This window comes from Bos taurus, chromosome 15 (genome assembly GCF_002263795.3).
Source record: "Bos taurus isolate L1 Dominette 01449 registration number 42190680 breed Hereford chromosome 15, ARS-UCD2.0, whole genome shotgun sequence".
In the NCBI taxonomy this organism is placed as follows: Eukaryota; Metazoa; Chordata; class Mammalia; order Artiodactyla; family Bovidae; genus Bos; species Bos taurus.
This window is the reverse complement of record NC_037342.1, coordinates 55,275,645-55,295,263: the sequence shown is the minus strand read 5'-3', so window position 1 is coordinate 55,295,263 and position 19,619 is coordinate 55,275,645. Positions and strand designations below refer to the sequence as shown.

Sequence of the window (19,619 nt, the reverse complement as noted above, 5' to 3'; positions counted from 1 at the left end):
GACTTATTGGAAAAAAAAAAAAAAACCCACACATAAGTAGCCTTGCCCAATTCAAACACATGTTATTCAAGAGTCAAATGTATTAGCAAAGCTAATCTGGTCTAGCAATTCTACTTCTGGGAATATACCCAAAAGAACTGAAAGCAAAAACTCAAAGAAAGAGAAATTGTACACCCACGTTCATAGGAGCATTATTCACAGTAGTCGAGGGGTGGAAGTAACCGAAGTGTTCATCAACAGATTAACAGATAAAATGTGGTTTATTCATATAACGGAATACTAGTTATCCTTAAAAAGGAAAGAAATTCTGACACACGCTGTAACACGCATGACCCTTAAAGACATTATGTTATGTAAAACAAGCTAGTGACAAAAGGATAAATATTGTGTGGTTCCACCGTATGAGGCACCGAGAGCAGTCAGATTCATAGAAACAGGAAGTAGAAGGGTGAGTGCCAGAGACTCAAGGAGGAGGGAGATGGGGAGTTATTGCTTAAAGGGTAGACAGAGAGTTCCAGTTTCACGAGACAGAAAGAGTTCTGGAGAGGGACAATAGTGACAGCTGTAAAACAAGGTGAATGTCCTTAATGCCACCAAACTGTACACTTAAAATGGTTAAGACAGTGAATTTTCTATTACGTATATTTCACAATTAAAATAATTTTTTAGAAAAAGATTTATACACCAGGAACAAGTGGTATTTACCCAAGGTATGTAAAGGTGGTTTGATAAATGAAAATCAAGCCAACACAACATATCAAGTTGAAGGATTCATATTTCCCAATTCCATGTTTGCTACAAAGCAACACTAATCAAAACAACGCTGTATGTACTGGCACAATGACAGACACACACATCAGTGAGGCAGAGCCAAGGGTACAGACATACATTCATCTATCTACAGTCAACTGGTTTTAAACAAAGGTGTCAGGACTGAGAAAGAACAGTATTTCAACAGTGATGCTGAAACAACTAAATGGCCACATGCAAAATAATAAAGTTGGACCCATTCCTAACACCATGTACAAAACTTGCAACTAGGATCAAAGACATAAGTGTTAAGACTAAAACAACAAAACCATTAACGCACCTAATGGTTGCCAACCCTAGTATACTGCTGTTGGGAACACAAAGTGGTCAGCAGCTATGGAAAAAAGTTGGCAATTCCTCAAAAAGTGAAGTACAGAATTACTATATCATCCAGCGATTCCACTCCAAGGCATAAAATCAAAAGAACTGAAAACAAATTCTTGTACATAAATGTTCACAGCAGCACTACTCACAACAGCCACAAGGTAGAAACAATTCAAACATCCATCAGTGGGTGAGCAGATAAACTAAATATGGTATATCATACAACGGGATATCACTCAGCCAAAAAGAGAAGTACTGACACATGCTATATTTGGATGCACCTCAAAAACACTAAGCAGCCAGACATAAAAGGTTACGTATTGTATGATTCCATTTATATTCAATACTCAGAATAAGTGAAACCATAGAGAGAAAAGCAAGTTGGTAGTTGCTGGGGGTTGGGGAACACCAAATGGAGAGTGAACGTTTAATGGCATTTTCTTTTGCTGTGATAAAAATGTTATGCAACTTGTTGGAGGTAGTGTTTCCACAACATCGTGAACGTTCCCAATGCCACTGAATCACACACTTTAAAATGCTTAGGGAATTCCCTGGTGGTCCAGTGGTTATGACTCGGTGCTTTCACTGCTGGGGCCTGGGTTTGATCCCTGATGGGGAAACTAAGATTCCACAAGCTGTGCAATGAGGCCAAAAAAAAAACAGAAAAGCATAAATTCATGTTATATAAATTTCAACCCAATTAAAAAGAGAGGGAGCTGGCTATGAAATAATCTACATATCATGAGGGCAGCTGAAGAGAAAAGACAGAGACAGAAGATAATCCTACAATGAGCTACAAAAAGACACGAGAAATAAACTTCAGATTCTCAGGAGAAATGATTGGTGACACTCCACTTAGCTGTTCTTATTTTATGCAAAAAGCTGCCAAACATCTTTTCTACTAAAAACGTATCCACACTCACATATAACTAAAAGCAACACATTATAGCAAGAACTCTGGGTCTTAATCCACTCTGCCTGTTATAGAAGTGAAAAAAACCATTTAAATCCTCTAGGTCTTAGTTTCTTTAACAATAAAATGAGATGAGACTACTACTAATATAAACAATGAACAATAATAGCCAAACACAAAAGTAACATGTGTGAGCATTCATAGTATTCCAGGGAGTGTTGTTTTTCACGTTAAATGAACGTTGTGATATTAACATTAAAGGTAAACATACATAATACTCATGAGACCCTGTGAAACAGGTACTATTCTTATCCCCACTTTAAAGGTAAGGAAACTGAGACACAGGGAGGATTAAGTGGAAGAGCCATGCAGTCTGGCTCCACAGCTTGTGTTCTTAATGACCATGCTTTACTTGATCTCTAAGACCTTTTCCAGTTCTCAAATTCTGGGTCCATGTACATTTAAGGCAACTCAAGGACATTATTAAACCCTTCTGCTTCAGCCACAACACAGCAATTAACATTCTTGAAATATGCTAAGAGCCTTGCTCTGAATGACATCTAACGTCACCAGATGTGCAATCCCGACAGACCTCTGATGAAGGATCATGATGGAAAGAAATGGCTCATTTGTATCTGGTTATCTGTGTGAGATACTGCCAAGTGCCAAAGAGCCCCGAGGAGATTTACATGTCACTCAAAATTCTCCTGAAGCCAGGCCTAACAATTCTTTTTCAAAGAAGCAAACAGGATAGGCACCAGTCTGGGTGAGTGCCTATTAAACTGCTCAAGGAAACAGATAATTTCACATACCCAAAGACCAAAAGTAATTCCAGGCAGATGATCAGGTGTGTTACTAGATCAGTGATCTACAAATTTTCTCAGTCGACGGCCAGATTGTAAATATTTCAGGCTTTGCAAGCCACATCATCTCCATTGCATACTTTCCTTTGTTTTCGCCTTCAGATTCTTTACAAATGTAAAAACCATTCTTAGCTCGCAGGTCACATAAAAACATGTGGGGACTGTAATTTGCTTATTCATGTACTAGATCACTGAATAAGTCAACTTTTAAAATGTGTTACTGTACGTTTTGAGAGTTGTCAGCTACTAAAACAGTCAAAGACAATCCTTTATTAAAACTCTAAAAGTTCTACTAAAATAATCCTGTGGACAGGATAACTGTTTATGAAGCAAACAACAATATACACATATACCTATTCATTTCAGTGTTTACTGAATATCTAATACATACAAGATGTCAGGGAATTTCTATCATCCTTATAAAAGTATACAACCTAATAAAGTATATAACCCAGCTAAGGTTCCAAGTGAAGTAAAATTGCTTGTAAGAAAGGTTAAAAAGAAAAGCTATAGGAGTTCCAATATGGTAAAGATTCCACCTAGTAGAAGCAGAAACATCAAAGGCTGCAGGAGTAGCAATACTTGGGATAGATTAACAAGTACAGAAAGCTGAAGGGCAGTGAAGGAAAGACCCACACAGACTGAACACCTTTAGCTGAAGCATGGCAGTGGGAAAACATAAGCTGTATTCAGAGAAAATTAAACAGTGGTCCAATTTGTTCAGCTCCAATGATGTCAAAATTACTTGGAACACCAGAGGGGAAAATAGTAGGAGATACAGCTACGTGACAAGGTTGAGAGGGCCAGATGCAGAAAGCCTTGAATGTCATACTAAAAAGTGAGACAACCTTCATAAAGGACTCCTGCAAAGTTTCCAACAGTGCAGGCCAATGATCAAAGCTGCACTTAAGGAAGGTTACTCTGGTAATGACACACACGACAAGTGAGAGGAAGCAGAAAGCCCAAACACCCACTAGGAGGCTATTTTAGAAATCCACGTGTACTAGAGGGACTGAGAACTCAAATTCTGAAGAATAAAGGAGACAGACAGAGAAAAGAAGTAAAGATAAAAGCAGAGATATACCCAAAAGTACTATACCACTGACTGAATTTAGGTTGATGGAGAAAAGGAAATTAGGTCAGAGATTTGGCCACATCCAGCAGACCAGAAGTAACTCCATACAACCTTTAAAGCAAAGGAATAAAAAAAAAAAAAAAATGCAAGTATGCTTTAGGAATAAGATTAATCAGGCAGTGGTGAATGAGACAAAGTGGATACAAAGAGACCAGAGCCACAGGCTCGCCAGGAAACTACTGCAGTAATCCTGCCTTATGAAGGTGCCAGGCCGAGCTTGGATCATGGCAATGGATATGGAAAAGCAGCCAAAAATGAGTGATTTCAAAGAAGGACTCAAGAGTCCAGCAGCTGAATGAATTGAGTGGATGAAAGAAATCAATCAAGGCTAACTGCAAAATTTGAGACCTCGATAAATGGATAAAATAGTTAATAAAAACGCAAAAAAAAAAAAAAAGCAAAACATACAACTGGTTGGAAAAGCAAACCTGGAGAGAAAATTAAAGAGATCCATTTAAAATATAATAATTTGCAAACAGAAGATGTCTATGAAGAAGTGGTCAGAAACTATTTAAACAGATGAATGAGAATTTTGAACAACACGCTATACAACTGATGACAATGAAACAGTATATCCCAGCAGAGTTTTAAATGATCTGCTACTACAACATTCATTCACTCATTCAACAAATATTTACTGAATTATTACTACATGCCCACCACCGTGCTAAGCACTAGGGATAATTCATTTATAGACACTGTCCCTGCTCTTACACAGTGCACAGTCTAGTAAGAAACAGAGTTGAGCAAATGGGCAATCAGAATATAACTAGCTAAGGACAGCAACAAGAAAAATGAAAAGCAAGGTTCTATGAGAGTACATAGAGGGTAGATAGAGAGTACATAGAGTACGTAGGGATATGTCACAGAAAACCATTCTCTGGAAATGAGGTCTAAGCTCTAAAACTGAAATGGATAAATTTTAGCTTTTTAAGAAACTGTTATGGGTGAGGTGCTTCAAAATCAAGAATTAGATCACTGTAAGAGGAGCCTGGTGGGCTGCAGTCCATGGGGTCGTGAAGAGTTGGACACGGGACACAACTGAGCGACTTCACTTTCACTTTTCACTTTCATGCATTGGAGAAGGAAATGGCAACCCACTCCAGTGTTCTTGCCTGGAGAATCCCAGGGACGGGGGAGCCTGGTGGGCTGCCGTCTGTGGGGTCGCACAGAGTCAGACACGACTGAAGTGACTTAGCAGCAGCAAGACCTTACAAGTCCATTAATTACTCTGAAATGACTTGAATAAGAGGGACACGATGAACATTTTAGAAAGATAAATCTGGCTCCAATGTCAAGAACCAGGAAAGAAACAGATGTTTAGCAGGTATCTCAAGTAGTGATTTAAAAAAGTAACTCAGAAAAAGAGGGGAGCGTTTAGGATGACTCCCTGCTCTGACTTGAGAAAACGCATGGACAACAGTACCACACACTGAACCAAGGAATACAATAAGGGTGGGGAGACTGAGCTCAGTCTAGGAGCTGTGGAGTGAGTGTCTCTGACATGGCTGGATGGCATCACTGACTCAACAGATGTGAATTTGAGCAAACTCCGGGAGACAGTGAAGGACAGGGAAGCCTGGTGGCCTGGTGTGCTACAGTCCATGGGGTCACAAAGAGTCACACGTGACTTAGCAACTGAACAACAATGAGTCTCTGAAACACTCAGCAATCTGACTCAAGTCTAGATATATGGAAGTACTGACCGGAGAAGTAGACTTGGGAGAGATCTGAATCACCCAGACACAATGTGTCGATGAGAAGACAAAAGGTCTGAGTGGAAGCCTGAGGACAATACCTTAAAGGCCCCAGCAAAAGCCTGCCCCGTGGGACTGATAGTAGACTATACATGGGTATACGTGTGTGTGCGTTCAGTCACTCAGTTGTGTCCGACTCTTTGTGACCCCATGGACTGCAGTCCACCAGGCTCCTCTGTCCATGGGATTCTCCACGCAAGAATACTGGAGTGGGTTGTCATTTCCCACTCTAGGGGAGTTTCCTGACCCAGGGATCAAAGCCATGCCTTCCGCATTGGCAGGCGGATTCTTTACCATTGCACCACCAGGGAAGCCCTAGTAGATTATATACATTACTCTTAAAACTGTTAAGTGAGCTCTGCAAATAGTCCCTCTTCTATTTACTTAGGGAGAATAAGGAATCATAATGGACAATGGAAAAAAAAAAAAAAACCTGTGGCTCATTCTACTACTTGAGCACATTTTCAGATATAGTGAGCATACTTTTTCAAAAGTTAGTATTTATTTGTACAAGGACAGGGGAGCTTGGTGTGCCGCAGTCCATGGGGTTGCAACAAGTTGGACATGACTGAGTGACTGAACAACAACAATTTGTACAACTCCTCCTAAAATGGCTACCTGAAAAATCAAAAGAAAGCCTGTGTTCCTATGTGTGTATGTCAGTTTGGATATTAACACACTTTTAAGTGTCACTAAGGTTTAAACTGAGAAAAATGTGCATGTACCTCTGTCAAGCACCTTCAAGCCTCAGACACTCACTGCCACCGAGCTCTAATGAAGCCCAGATGCTGAGCTGCTAAGGAGGGAAAGTGAGACTGCTTCCCCGACACTGAACCTGAGCTGAATATGCAGATTCCCCCAGATCCGGTGTGAGGTTTGAGACAGCATATGTTTTCTTCTCCTTCAAAACAGAAGCAATGAAAATAAGAATAATGTTATTAAGCAAAGGTATACAGATCCTGAAACTAAATTCTTTTTTTTTTTTAATTCAAGTCAATAGGGATGAAGAGGTTCTTCTTCACAAGTGTGAACTGACACTTCAGTTTTTCAAACTACCCTCAAAAAATGATCACAATCATATTCACACACTCCAAGTATGAAATGGATTAAATGTCACCAATACAACTCCGTAACAAGAGAGTTGACAGTGACCCTGCTGAAGTAGCCATCCTTTAAGAGAAAAGTGTACTACAGAACAGAGACAGGATCCATGTGATCCTGCTGCTGCTGCTGCTGCTAAGTCACTTCAGTCGTGTCCGACTCTGTGCAACCCCATAGACGGCAGCCAACCAGGATCCACCATCCCTGGGATTTCCTTCTCCACATGTGATCCTAGTGGACCTCATTCACTCAAGAAAAATATCTTCCAAGCAAAGTCTACACTAAATCCTGGGACTAAAAGAATGAGTAAGAGACAACCTCAGCCCTAAAGAAGATTACACTCTAACAGGAGGAAGGACATACACACAGTTACTATAATTGTGAGAAGTGAGAGGGAAGAGAAGGCAACAGTGATATCATGCTAATTGGGTGCAAAAGTCAAAGAAAGGGTTCCCAGCTTTCTAGAGAAACAATTTAAATAAATGGAAACTGACTCCCAGAGGGGAAAGTTAAAAAAAAAAGTCAAGAATGCCCTCACTACAAATCTAAGAAAGAATAATAAAGATGAGTTTACAAAATTTAAACAAAGTTTCAACTCTCTGAATCCCCTAGTGAGGATGAGTCTGGAGCTCTGTTTCTGTTTACTTTCTAAGAACCTAAAACATCTATATGAAGAGCTGTGCTTGGCTTTGAATGTTCCAGTATTAAAATTCTGAAAAGCTCAAAAATTGTGCTAAGGAGACAAGATCCTCCAAATTCATAACAGGAAACGTGGCATTTTCCCAGATTATTCTCTGGCTTCAATGAAGAGAGAGAATGGGGACCACACTGCAGCAGCAGGATTTATAAATATGAATTACAGGATGAGATGATTTTCCAAACATCTGTCAGAAGCTAATCTGATCCAAGAGAAGAGGGGGTGGGGGTAAGGAGAGAGACTTAGAGGAAAGCCAAATAGACTATCGTGTAGAAATTTTGTGGACTTTGGTGGGTTGATGGCATCTTGGGCATTGCATGCCCACTCTACAACGATAAATACCCAAAGTCTGTACAATAACATACTTTATACCATTCAGAGCACTTATGTATGTACCCTCATTTGATCCTAATAATGCACATAGTAGACATCTCTAGGTAAATGTAAAGAAAGTGACATGGTACTTTGACATGCTCTGTGAAGTAGGAAGAAATCTAGAGATACCACGTAGCATAGTTGTCAAGAGGCTTCTGAATAAATCAGACCTGGTTTCAATCACTGTTCTGCTACTTACTAAGTCAAGGATATGGTTTTTCCAGTAGTCATGTATGGATGTGAGAGTTGGACTGTGAAGAAAGAGCACCAAAGAATTGATGCTTTTGAACTGTGGTGTTGGAGAAGACTCTTGAGAGTCCCTCGGACGGCAAGGAGATCCAACCAGTCCTTTCTAAAGGAGATCAGCCCTGAATATTCATTGGAAGGACTGCTGCCGAAGCTGAAACTCCAAACTTTGGCCACCTGATGTGAAAAACTGACTCATTGGAAAAGACCCTGATGCTGGGAAAGATTGAAGGCAGGAGGAGAAGGGGACGACAGAGGATGAGATGGTTGGATGGCATCACCAACTCAATGGACATGAGTTTGGGTAAACTCCAGCAGTTGGTGATGGACAGAGGCCTGGCGTGCTGTGGTCCATGGGGTCGCAAAGAGTCGAACACGACTGAGTAACTGAACTGAAGTAATCCTGGATTAGTAGTTGAACGTTTTCTTCTAGGATACTGTATCTATAGAATGATGATAACTACCTCATGAAACTGTTATACAGATTAAATAAAACATGAAAAGTAGATAGTATAGTGTCTGACATACAGTAGGCACTCAGTAAACAAAAACTAACAATAATTTTCAAAAGTTCCATATTCACCCGAGTAATACTGTTTTTAGGATACCACACCAGCTCAAATAATTCAGAAACAAAATTTTACCCTGGACTTAAACCGAGCTCACATACCTAGAGGTTTTAGTAACAAAGTTAGTAGTTATTAATTAGAAACAGCCCCTTAGGATCTGTCTGGTCTGTTTCTTGTATTTCATAATCTGCTTGAGGTGGTAGGGTGGGGACAGAGCTCTTCAAGGAAAACTGAATAAAATATGTATAAGAATGAGCTATTTTTTGTGATCCTCCAACCTTCACTTGGGAGAAGGAAATGGCAACCCACTCCAGTGTTCTTGCCTAGAGAATCCCAGGGACGGGGGAGCCTCGTGGGCTGCCGTCTATGGGGTCGCACAGAGTTGGACACGACTGAAGAGACTTAGCAGCAACCTTCACTTGATGACGTACTGAGAGATCTGGGTAGAAATTATACCATATCCCTTTCTCTGTTGTTAAAATACAGGCAGTACTTGACACACTTAATCCCCACTTCTGAATGTTCCGCTTAAGTACCATGTGGGACGTGCTTTGGAAACAAGTTAGCATCCATGAATTTGACCAGCAAGAGGAAACAGCCATCTTTTTAATTTCTCAGTTCTATAAAGTTAACTAGACAAAAATCTCTTTTCAAAGTTTCAGCATCTTCAGTTTGAAAACAAAAATACTAATACTTTGCCCACCTGAGTTGTTATAAGTTCAAGACAGTATCTTTAACAGCATTTAATCACACAAATAAAAGGATAGAAGAAACCTCAAAAAGCACTTAAAAGAAGAAAATCATCTATTCATCACTTTTACACAGGTGACATGGTATAATGAAGAGCATATCTAGAAAGACAGAGATCTATGTTCTGATCCTGGTTCTGCCACTAAACTCATCCTGATTTCCTGATCATTCATTTATTCCCCAAATACTTACTGTTAGCTGCTAGATGCCTGCAGCTGCCACTACTACTAAAACTTCTAATAGTAGTCCTCTGCCTTCCCTACAGAACACACTAAAATAATTTATAGAGCTATGAAACTATCGGAGAAGGCAATGGCACCCCACTCCAGTACTCTTGCCTGGAAAATCCCATGGATGGAGGAGCCTGGTAGGCTGCAGTCCATGGGGTCGCTAAGAGTCGGACACGACTGGGCGACTTCACTTTCACTTTTCACTTTCATGCATTGGAGAAGGAAATGGCAACCCGCTCCAGTGTTCTTGCCTGGAAAATCCCAGGGGTGGTGGAGCCTGATGACTGCCGTCATGGGGTGGCACAGAGTTGGACACAACTGAAGCAACTTAGCAGTAGCAGCAGTAGCAATGAAACTATGTGATGATTTTTTATATTACATTTGATATTATTATAGCTATGTCTAAGTTACCACCTAAGGCATGAAACTACTCTCCATGTCAAGTTCAAGAGGCTCTCTAAGCCTCAGTTTCTTTATCCATGAGATAAGCACGCTGAGTTAAATAAGCCTAATATTCCCTCCAGGATCTTCCCTGGTGGCTCAGACGGTAAAGCGTCTGCCTACAATATGGGAGACATGGGTTCAATCCCTGGGTCGGGAAGATCTCCTAGAGAAGGAAATGGCGACCCACTCCAGTATTCTTACCTGGAAAATCCCATGGACGGAGGAACCTGGTTAGGCTACATTCCATGGGGTCGCAAAGAGTCAGACACGACTGAGCAACTTCACTCATTCACTCAATATTCCCTCCAGTAGCAGAACAAAACTGGGCTTAGAAATCAGGTTTTCTACTTAGCAAAAGTATCATGCCTTGACCAATATAAAATAAGGAATTCCCACTTGTACAGGCTCTGAAACTTGCTGTTGTCCCTAAATCTTCAATCTCAGTTGGACTATGTACTTGAGATGATCAACTCATATGGTTGCCTTTGTGAAATTAATAACCAAACTGTTATTTCAATCTCCTGAGAGTGTTTTGGAGAAGGCAATGGCAAGCCACTCCAGTACTCTTGCCTAGAAAATCCCATGGACGGAGGAGCCTGGTAGGCTGCAGCCCATTGGGGTCGCTATGAGTTGGACACAACTGAGCGACTTCACTTTCACTTTTCAGTTTCACACACTGGAGAAGGAAATGGCAACCCACTTCAGTGTTCTTGCCTGGAGAATCCCAGGGACGGTGGAGCTGGGTGGGCTGCCGTCTATGGGGTCGCACAGAGTCGGACACGACTGAAGCGACTTAGCAGCAGCAGCAGCAGAAGAGTGTTTTACTCCAAAAAGATCTGATCCTTTTTATTTGGATACTTGTTATTCAGTCACTCAGTCGTGTGGGATTCCTTATAATCCCATGGAATGCAGCACGCCAGGCTTCCCTGTCCTTCACTATCTCCTGGAGTTTGCTCAATTCTACTCCTGCTTCAATATTTTTTCCCATTAAAATGAGAATGCATTGCCATCTACTGGACTCTGAAGACATTGCTGCTACAGTTTTTTGTCTGAGAACAAGAATTCTTAACAATTTAAAGCTTTTTATACTTTATCAATAACATAATAGTTATTATGACAATATAAGTTGTATAAAAATAAAACTCCAAAAGCTGAGGCTAGGGATAAGGTAGGGTAAGAGAGAAAAGTACTATCTCTTTGAGATTTTTAATCTCAATTATTGCTATGACAGTTCTAAATATAGCAAGCATTCACCTACATTTGTTAACAAAGTAAGCCCCTCCTACATGCCAGGCACTGTTCAAGGGACACAACTGCTGACGAGTGTACGTATTAGAGAGCAATCCCTCTTTTCATATGGTTTAGAGACTACTGAGTAGTGGTGTCCATACTGAACCTTCCTCATGTGCCAGGCTCAGAATATGCATTATCACCTTTAATATTCAAAATAATTTATGATGAGGAAGAAATTGTTATCTCCACTTACAGGCAAAAAAACAAACTCAGAGATGACTCAGTTTGCCCAAAATCTCATGGGTAAGCAGAAGTGGTGCCTGGAATTCAATTCACATCAATCTGACTCCAACACCCATATTCTTAACCACTAGGAGTGCCCATTCACCCAAGCAGCTGTCAGCATTCTTCCAAAAAGAAAAGTTGTTGCCAAAAAGAAATTCAGATAATGATAACTTCACATGTCTGTATTAAAGGTAAAACTCCTGCACAGGGATCTGAAAAGTTTCCAGCTTACTGGATCAAGAACTGGCCCAACAGCCTCTCATTCCTGATGCTCCTCCAACTGCCCTCCTAGTAGCAAAATCCACCTGGGAGCATCTCTCCCACTCACCTAGCCTGATTCACCAACCTCTTCCTAAGGTTCTCTTCGAATCACTTACGGTTCTGCTATAACTCACTGTGTTAAGATCCAAACAACTGATATCAAAAATAATTTTTCAAAATAAACCTATTTGTAAATTGCAGCTCTTCTGGAAGAAATGCTACTTTATCTCAGGTAAAAGAATAAATGTTGGTGAGTCTGCACCTAACATTTCTGCATCCCAGAGTACTGAGTTTAACAATGGGCATATAGTAGGTACTTGATACGTACTGACAGAAAAAAATCATGAATCAAGTTTACAACTAAAAATAGATTTTTATTATCATTTATTCAGTTATTTTCTTTGTCTGCATTGCTGTTAAATATGTAAGAGTTTAATTTGTATGCCAAATAAATGAAACTTTACTACACAAATTTAACAAGGTGTCACTTCCTAATAATGCCAGCAGAAGTTACTGAATGAAGGATTCAGACCCACAGTATATATTTCAGTCAAAGATTTTCAAATATATTAAATAGTTTCCAAACACATCCCTGGAAGTGAGATTGAATACTCATCCAATACAGTAAAAAGCTGAGACATTTACTAGATTCCTAACAACTCAACAGAAATGAGTAAATCCTTTTTGAGAAGCAGATAAACAAAGAGGCAAAAGTTTCAAGCAAATAAGCTTCAACTTTAAGACCACGGTTGAAAAGTTTAGACCATAGACTCATCTAGAGCCAGACATCCTGGAATGTGAAGTCAGGTGGGCCTTAGGAGGCATCACTATGAACAAAGCTAGTGGAGGCGATGGAATTCCAGTTGAGCTATTTCAAATCCTGAAAGATGATGCTGTGAAAGTGCTGCACTCAATATGCCAGCAAATTTGGAAAACTCAGCAGTGGCCACAGGACCAGAAAAGGTCAGTTTTCATTCCAATCCCAAAGAAAGGTAATGCCAAAGAACGCTCAAACTACCACACAATTGCACTCATCTCACACACTAGTAAAGTGATGCTCAAAATTCTCCAAGCCAGGCTTTAGCAATATGTGAACCGTGAACTTCCAGATGTTCAAGCTGGTTTCAGAAAAGGCAGAGGAACCAGAGATCAAATTGCCAACATTCGCTGGATTATCAAAAAAGCAAGAGAGTTCCAAAAAAACATCTATTTCTGCTTTGTTGACTATGCCAAAGCCTTTGACTGTGTGGACCACAATAAACTGTGGAAAATTCTGAAAGAGATGGGAATACCGGACCACCTGACCTGCCTCTTGAGAAACCTGAATACAGGTCAGGAAGCAACAGCTAGAACTGGACATGGAACAACAGACTGGTTCCAAGTAGGAAAAGGAGTTCGTCAAGGCTGTATACTGTCACCCTGCTTATTTAACTTCTATGCAGAGTACATCATGAGAAATGCTGGGCTGAAGGAAGCACAAGCTGCAATCAAGATTGCAGGGAGAAATATCAATAACCTCAGATATGCAGATGACACCACCCTTATGGCAGAAAGTGAAGAACTAAAGAGCCTCTTGATGAAAGTGAAAGAGGAGAGTGAAAAAGTTGCCTTAAAGCTCAACATTCAGAAAACAAAGATCATGGCATCTGGTCCCATCACTTCATGGCAAATAGATGGGACAGTGGAAACAGTGGTTGACTTTATTTTTCTGGGCTCCAAAATCACTGCAGATGGTGACTGCAGCCATGAAATTAAAAGACGTTTGCTCCTTGGAAGGAAAGTTATGACCAACCTAGACAGCATATTAAAAAGCAGAGACATTACTTTGCCAACAAAGGTCCGTCTAGTCAAGGCTATGGATTTTCCAGTAGTCATGTATGGATGTGAGTTGGACTATAAAGAAAGCTGAGCGCCAAAGAACTGATGCTTTTGAACTGTGGTGTTGGAGAAGATTCTTGAGAGTCCCTTGGACTGCAAGGAGATCCAACCAGTCCATCCTAAAGGAGATCAGTCCTGGGTGTTCACTGGAGGGACTGATGTTGAAGCTGAAACTCCAATACTTGGGCACCTGATGCAGAGAGCTGACTCATTTGGAAAAGACCCTGATGCTGGGAAAGATTGAGGGCAGGAGTAGAAGGGGACGACAGATGATGAGATGGTTGGATGGCATCACCGACACAATGGACATGGGTTTGGGTGGACTCCAGGAGTTGGTGATGGACAGGGAGGCCTGGCGTGCTATGGTTCATGGGGTCGCAAAGAGTCGGACATGACTGAGCGACTGAACTGAACTGAACTGAACTTTAGACCATGGTGGCTTAAGATACTTTAACATGGACAGAGGAAGAATTAACAGCAACACAATCATCAGATGTGTTTCTGGTTACAGCTAATGTGAAAAACCAGGAATGCTGAAGAACTGGTCAACAAAAACTTTAGTCACTATTTAAAAAGTTGCTTTAAAACATGCTTCCTTGTGATAGCTTCACAAGTAATCTTTCATCTTCCATATAGAACATACATTCTTAAAGCCTTGCTGCCTTAGAATATTTTAATCCTTCATGAAATATTTCAGCCACAGATATTCTATCCATATTCAGTGACTGTGATTACAAGTATATTTGGACTTATTTCTGTCACTGTACCACATGCTTCTGTTTACTATTTGTTTTCTTTTTTGTTTTCCTTTTCTGGCTCCTATCAAGTTGACAGAGTTTGCTACTCCTTATATTCCCTTTTTTCCCTCTGCCAATTAAAAATCTATATTGTTTCTAGTATTTAGTAGGTATCTTGACATTTTTACCATGCACACTTAACCACAAGCTATTATAAGAAATTTTAAACTTGTTTACTATCTCTAGCCTCCTCCCGAACAAATCAATGAGTCTTACTCTTCAAAGAGCCTCCCCCACCTTATTATTGTCTAGAGCAAACAGAGTCCTAAAACTCTCTGTGGAGAAGGGTCAGTTGCTTTTCCTTCAACCCATTGTGAGCTGATACTTCAATAAAATACAATAAAAAGGCACAATAATGTCAAATGGCTATAAAAGTTTAAAAACACTTACTTTCACTTTTTTATACTTGGCTTACCACAGACCGGTGACAGTTCTAGACTAGCTCTGGGCCACTTTGAACAACAGTGGTGATTTGTTTTATCATTTATGGTATAACTTAGTTTTTGTGTGCTTTTTGGTTTGTCAGCAGTTAGCCAAATTCACTAATGTTTTACCACTTTTATACACCCTGCTATATCCCACATCTTCCCTTTGGGATCAATTCTTTATCTACCACATTCAGTATAGATAGAAGCAGTAAACCTTCAGTCTTCAGGTACTTAAAATTGTCTTTCACCCTCACCCTTTACTGAATGTTTACCAGAAACAGAATTGTACGTTAACAGTTAACAGCACTTTGAAGATACATTTCTTCTTGAATCTACTGTTGCTGATGAGAAGTCTGCTGTCAGTCTAATTTATAGGTAATATTTCCTTTCTCTCTATGAGCTTTTAAGATTTTCCCTTTTAAAATTATCCTTAAAGATGAGTGGTGTCCCTAAGATATCTTTTTTCAGCCTCCTTTTGTAATACGGAGAGCCCTATCTCAGCTTTTATGCACATTTAGTGGAATCAAGATTGCCGGGAGAAATATCAATAACCTCAGATATGCAGATGACACCACCCTTATGGCAGAAAGTGAAGAGGAACTAAAGAGTCTCTTGATGAGAGTGAAAGAGGAGAGTGAAAAAGTTGGCTTAAAGCTCAACATTCAGAAAGCGAAGATCATGGCATCCGGTCCCATCACTTCATGGGAAATAGATGGGGAAACAGTGGAAAGAGTGTCAGACTTTATTTTTCTGGGCTCCAAAATCACTACAGATGGTGACTGCAGCCATGAAATTAAAAGACGCTTACTCCTTGGAAGGAAAGTTATGACCAACCTAGACAGCATATTCAAAAGCAGAGACATTACTTTGCCAACAAAGGTTCATCTAGTCAAGGCTATGGTTTTTCCTGGGGTCATGTATGGATGTGAGAGTTGGACTGTGAAGAAGGCTGAGCGCCGAAGAATTGATGCCTTTGAACTGTGGTGTTGGAGAAGACTCTTGAGAGTCCCTTGGACTGCAAGGAGATCCAACCAGTCCATCCTAAAGGAGATCAGCCCTGGGATTTCTTTGGAAGGAGTGATGCTAAAGCTGAAACTCCAGTACTTTGGCCACCTCATGGGAAGAGTTGACTCATTGGAAAAGACTCTGATGCTGGGAGGGATTGGGGGCAGGAGGAGAAGGGGACGACAGAGGATGAGATGGCTGGATGGCATCACTGACTCGATGGACGTGAGTCTGAGTGAACTCCGGGAGTTGGTGATGGACAGGGAGGCCTGGCGAGCTGCAATTCATGGGGTTGCAAAGAGTCAGACATGACTGAGCAACTGATCTGATCTGATCTGAGTGTGCATTTTGCCCAGAGAAGCCCATCTTTCAGCCAATTATATTAAATGCTTCTGCCCACTTCTTTGAGCTTCTATCTCTGTTTCAGAGATGTTTATTATTTTGCTTTTTGTTTGTTTTAGCAACGAATATCTCTTTAAACTTCTCTGATTTCATCAATCACTGTCTTTGGTTTGGTTCAAAATCAAACCAAAAACAAAAACCTCTCTTTCTTTAGCCTGAGATTCCACAAAAAATTTCACTCCCTTTTCCTCATCCATCTCTCACCATTCCTTCTCTGCCACCTTTTACAACATCTTCTCCCATATTTGACCTTTAAAAGTGGGAGATCCTCAGGCCCATTACTAAGTCCCTTTTTTCTCACTAAGTACTGCTTGTCCTTGGTCTATCTTATCTGAACTCATGATTTCAGTAACTATTTGCCATAAATCTCGCTATTTATATCTCTATCTTGCTTCTCTCCTCTGAACTCCAGATTCATATAATTCAAATGTCTCCTTTAAAACCTACACAGGGCTATCTTGAGGTATTCTCAAAGTCTGTATGATCAAATCTCAACTCATGATCTGCCTCCAGCAAAGCTGGTCTTCCTCCAGTTCCTAAGCTCTCTCAGTGCCTGGCACTTTTATCCATCTGGTTACTTCATCTAAGCCAGAAACCCAAAAGGTAGCCTTAACACCATCTTTTTTCCTCTACCCTAAATTCAAACCAAGTCCTAATGATTTTATCTCCTAAAACTTTCCTAAATCTATCTGCTATTCTACCATAACCCTGTTCCAAAGTATCAAATCTCTTACCTGATACACTTATAAGTAAGATCCTTCTTACTGTCTTCCCACATACATTCTTGCTGCTTCTAAAATCAGTCCTTATAGCAGCCAGAGTGAAATTATTAAAACACAAATCTAATTATACCTCTGCCATGGTAAATATCCTTCAACACACTTCACAGCTCTTAGGATAAAATCTTTTAAAAGGTTCTGTTATGTGGTCCCTGACTACCTTTCCAGCCACATCTGGTATCATTTTCCCTTATTACCCAGACCTTCCTTCAGTTCCTTAAAACTCACCACTTCCTCTAGCATTTCATGGCCTTCCAACACTACCCTCCTCTACTCAGAATGCTCTCTCTATTCAGCCCTCACTCTCTCCACATTGTTCACTTCCATTCATACTCAGGATTGTAACCTTAAAAGTCAAGTCCCGAAGACCATTCTTGAGCCACTAGAGCAGGTAAGATCATCACACGCTTTTATAGCACTTGCCACCATTTACGTTTATATAGTCACCTGTTAGGTTACTTTACAGTGTGTGTCTCCTCCGTACACTCCATGACAGCAGGGAAATCCGTCTGCTCACCACTGTACCCTGAGCACTTAGAGCAAGGAGCTGATGTATAGCATGTGCTCAATAAATAGCCACTGAATGGATGCAGCATTCTAGCAACAGTATTTCAGATCATCAAGAATTAGGAAACAACATGATCACTAAGGAAATCATGTAGAAACTCATTTCACTGGTTTGTGGCCCAAATTAAATAGGATAAAAAACATGAATCACCTGACATGGTACCACAGAGAGCAGGCACTTAGTAAAAACAAATTCCTTCTCCTTTCTCTAATCACCTTTAGATACAGAGACAGCAAAGACCATAATGAAACTGACTACAATATAACTTGCCTCAGGATTCTTAAATTTATTCAAAGCTGTAAAAGATATCTGAAACATTTAGTGAAACTGTATTACATTTAATCAAAAGCCACTATCCTTCTTTAACCCCTAAAGAATTGTTAGAAAGCAGCCAGTTGAGATTTTCTTTTAGGAAAATTAATATAATATGGATTTAGAAAAGATGGGTGCAGTTACAAAATGAGTTTTCACCCGAAGCCACACTAAACAACAAACTTACACTTAAAACATGGTTCTATTTACACAGAGCTTTTGCCTGATATGTGAATGCACACCTGCACTAACAAAACTCACAGCATCACGCAAACCCTCTTACCTTATGTTCAAATGGAGCACCATAATAGCCATCATTCAGCCCAAAAATTATTTCATTCTGGTTGCGGGCATGAATCTAAGAGAGGAGGAAAAGACATTATTAGTTCATCTCATTCCAATCAAGTTTTAATGTGACTAGAAAATGACGGGACCTACTTCAATGTTGAAAAATAATTGGCTATGTCTAACAAGCCAGCAGAAAACAAACTGCATATCATAGGACAAGGCAATCAATTTAGAGTTTCCTGTTTTAGTCACAGTTCTCACAAAATCATCACATGCGATCACAGGCACCATCATTCACACACATTTTCCACAAACACTTCTTGAGGTTGTTACAGAAAGCAAATTCCTTAAGCACAGGGGATTAAGAGGCATACTATACATTATTTAATCTCAAAGAAAACACAATCCAGGACTTCCCTGGTGGTCCAGTGATTAAAATCCACCTGCAATGCAGAGGACATGGGTTCAATTCCTCATCTGGAAAAATTCCATATGCCAATGGGGCAAGTAAGCCCATGCACCACAACTACTGAAGCCCATGCACCCTAGAGTCCGTGCTCTGCAATAAGAAAAGCCACCCCAACGAGAAAGCTGAGCACCATAACGTAATAAAGAGGAGCCCCAATCGCCGCTGCAACTAGAAAAAGCCCATGCACAGCAACCAAGACCCAATGCAGTCAAAAATAAATAAAATTTAAAAAAAAATAACAGTTCAATTAGTCTGTCAATGCTTTAAGTCTGTCGTAGAAAAAACATAAAAGATTAATACTATTTTTTATCTTCAAAAAGACAGTCTAAAGATAATATCCAATCTCCAAAACCCTTAAAAGTCTACTAATTATTTTCTGCCAACTACTGTTTCAAATACAACTGATTTGAGCTTCAGTGTTACTTCAAATTAAACTTCATCTAAAAAATGGAGGAATAAGACTTTCAAAATTGAAGAAGAATTTTTAATAGCTCAAAACAGCATAAAGTCTATAAAAACAAATTTGATTACTTGATCAGAAAGAGTTGTGGCTGAAATGTTTTTTAATTGCTTTTGCAATGAGGAGTTAAAGTGAGGGTTCAAGTGGGGGAAAGAAAAAAGACTACCAGAATAGAACATTTCATCTTTTCTTTCTCTAGCTAGAGATACAAAGGCCAAAGTCAGCAGCAGAAAATTCCTG

At 40.0% G+C, this 19,619-nt stretch overlaps 1 protein-coding gene across 5 annotated transcripts in view; it reads right to left on the bottom strand.

Moving 5' to 3' along the window:
* The window catches only part of UVRAG (UV radiation resistance associated), a 328,758-nt gene that overhangs the window by 245,528 nt on the left and 63,611 nt on the right, over nucleotides 1-19,619 (bottom strand). For all 5 annotated transcript variants that reach the window (XM_015474813.3, XM_059874961.1, NM_001193026.1 and 2 more), the window contains one exon: nucleotides 18,446-18,520. In XM_015474813.3, coding sequence (XP_015330299.1) covers nucleotides 18,446-18,520 — 75 coding nt within the window. The remainder of the gene's footprint in view (nucleotides 1-18,445; nucleotides 18,521-19,619) is intronic.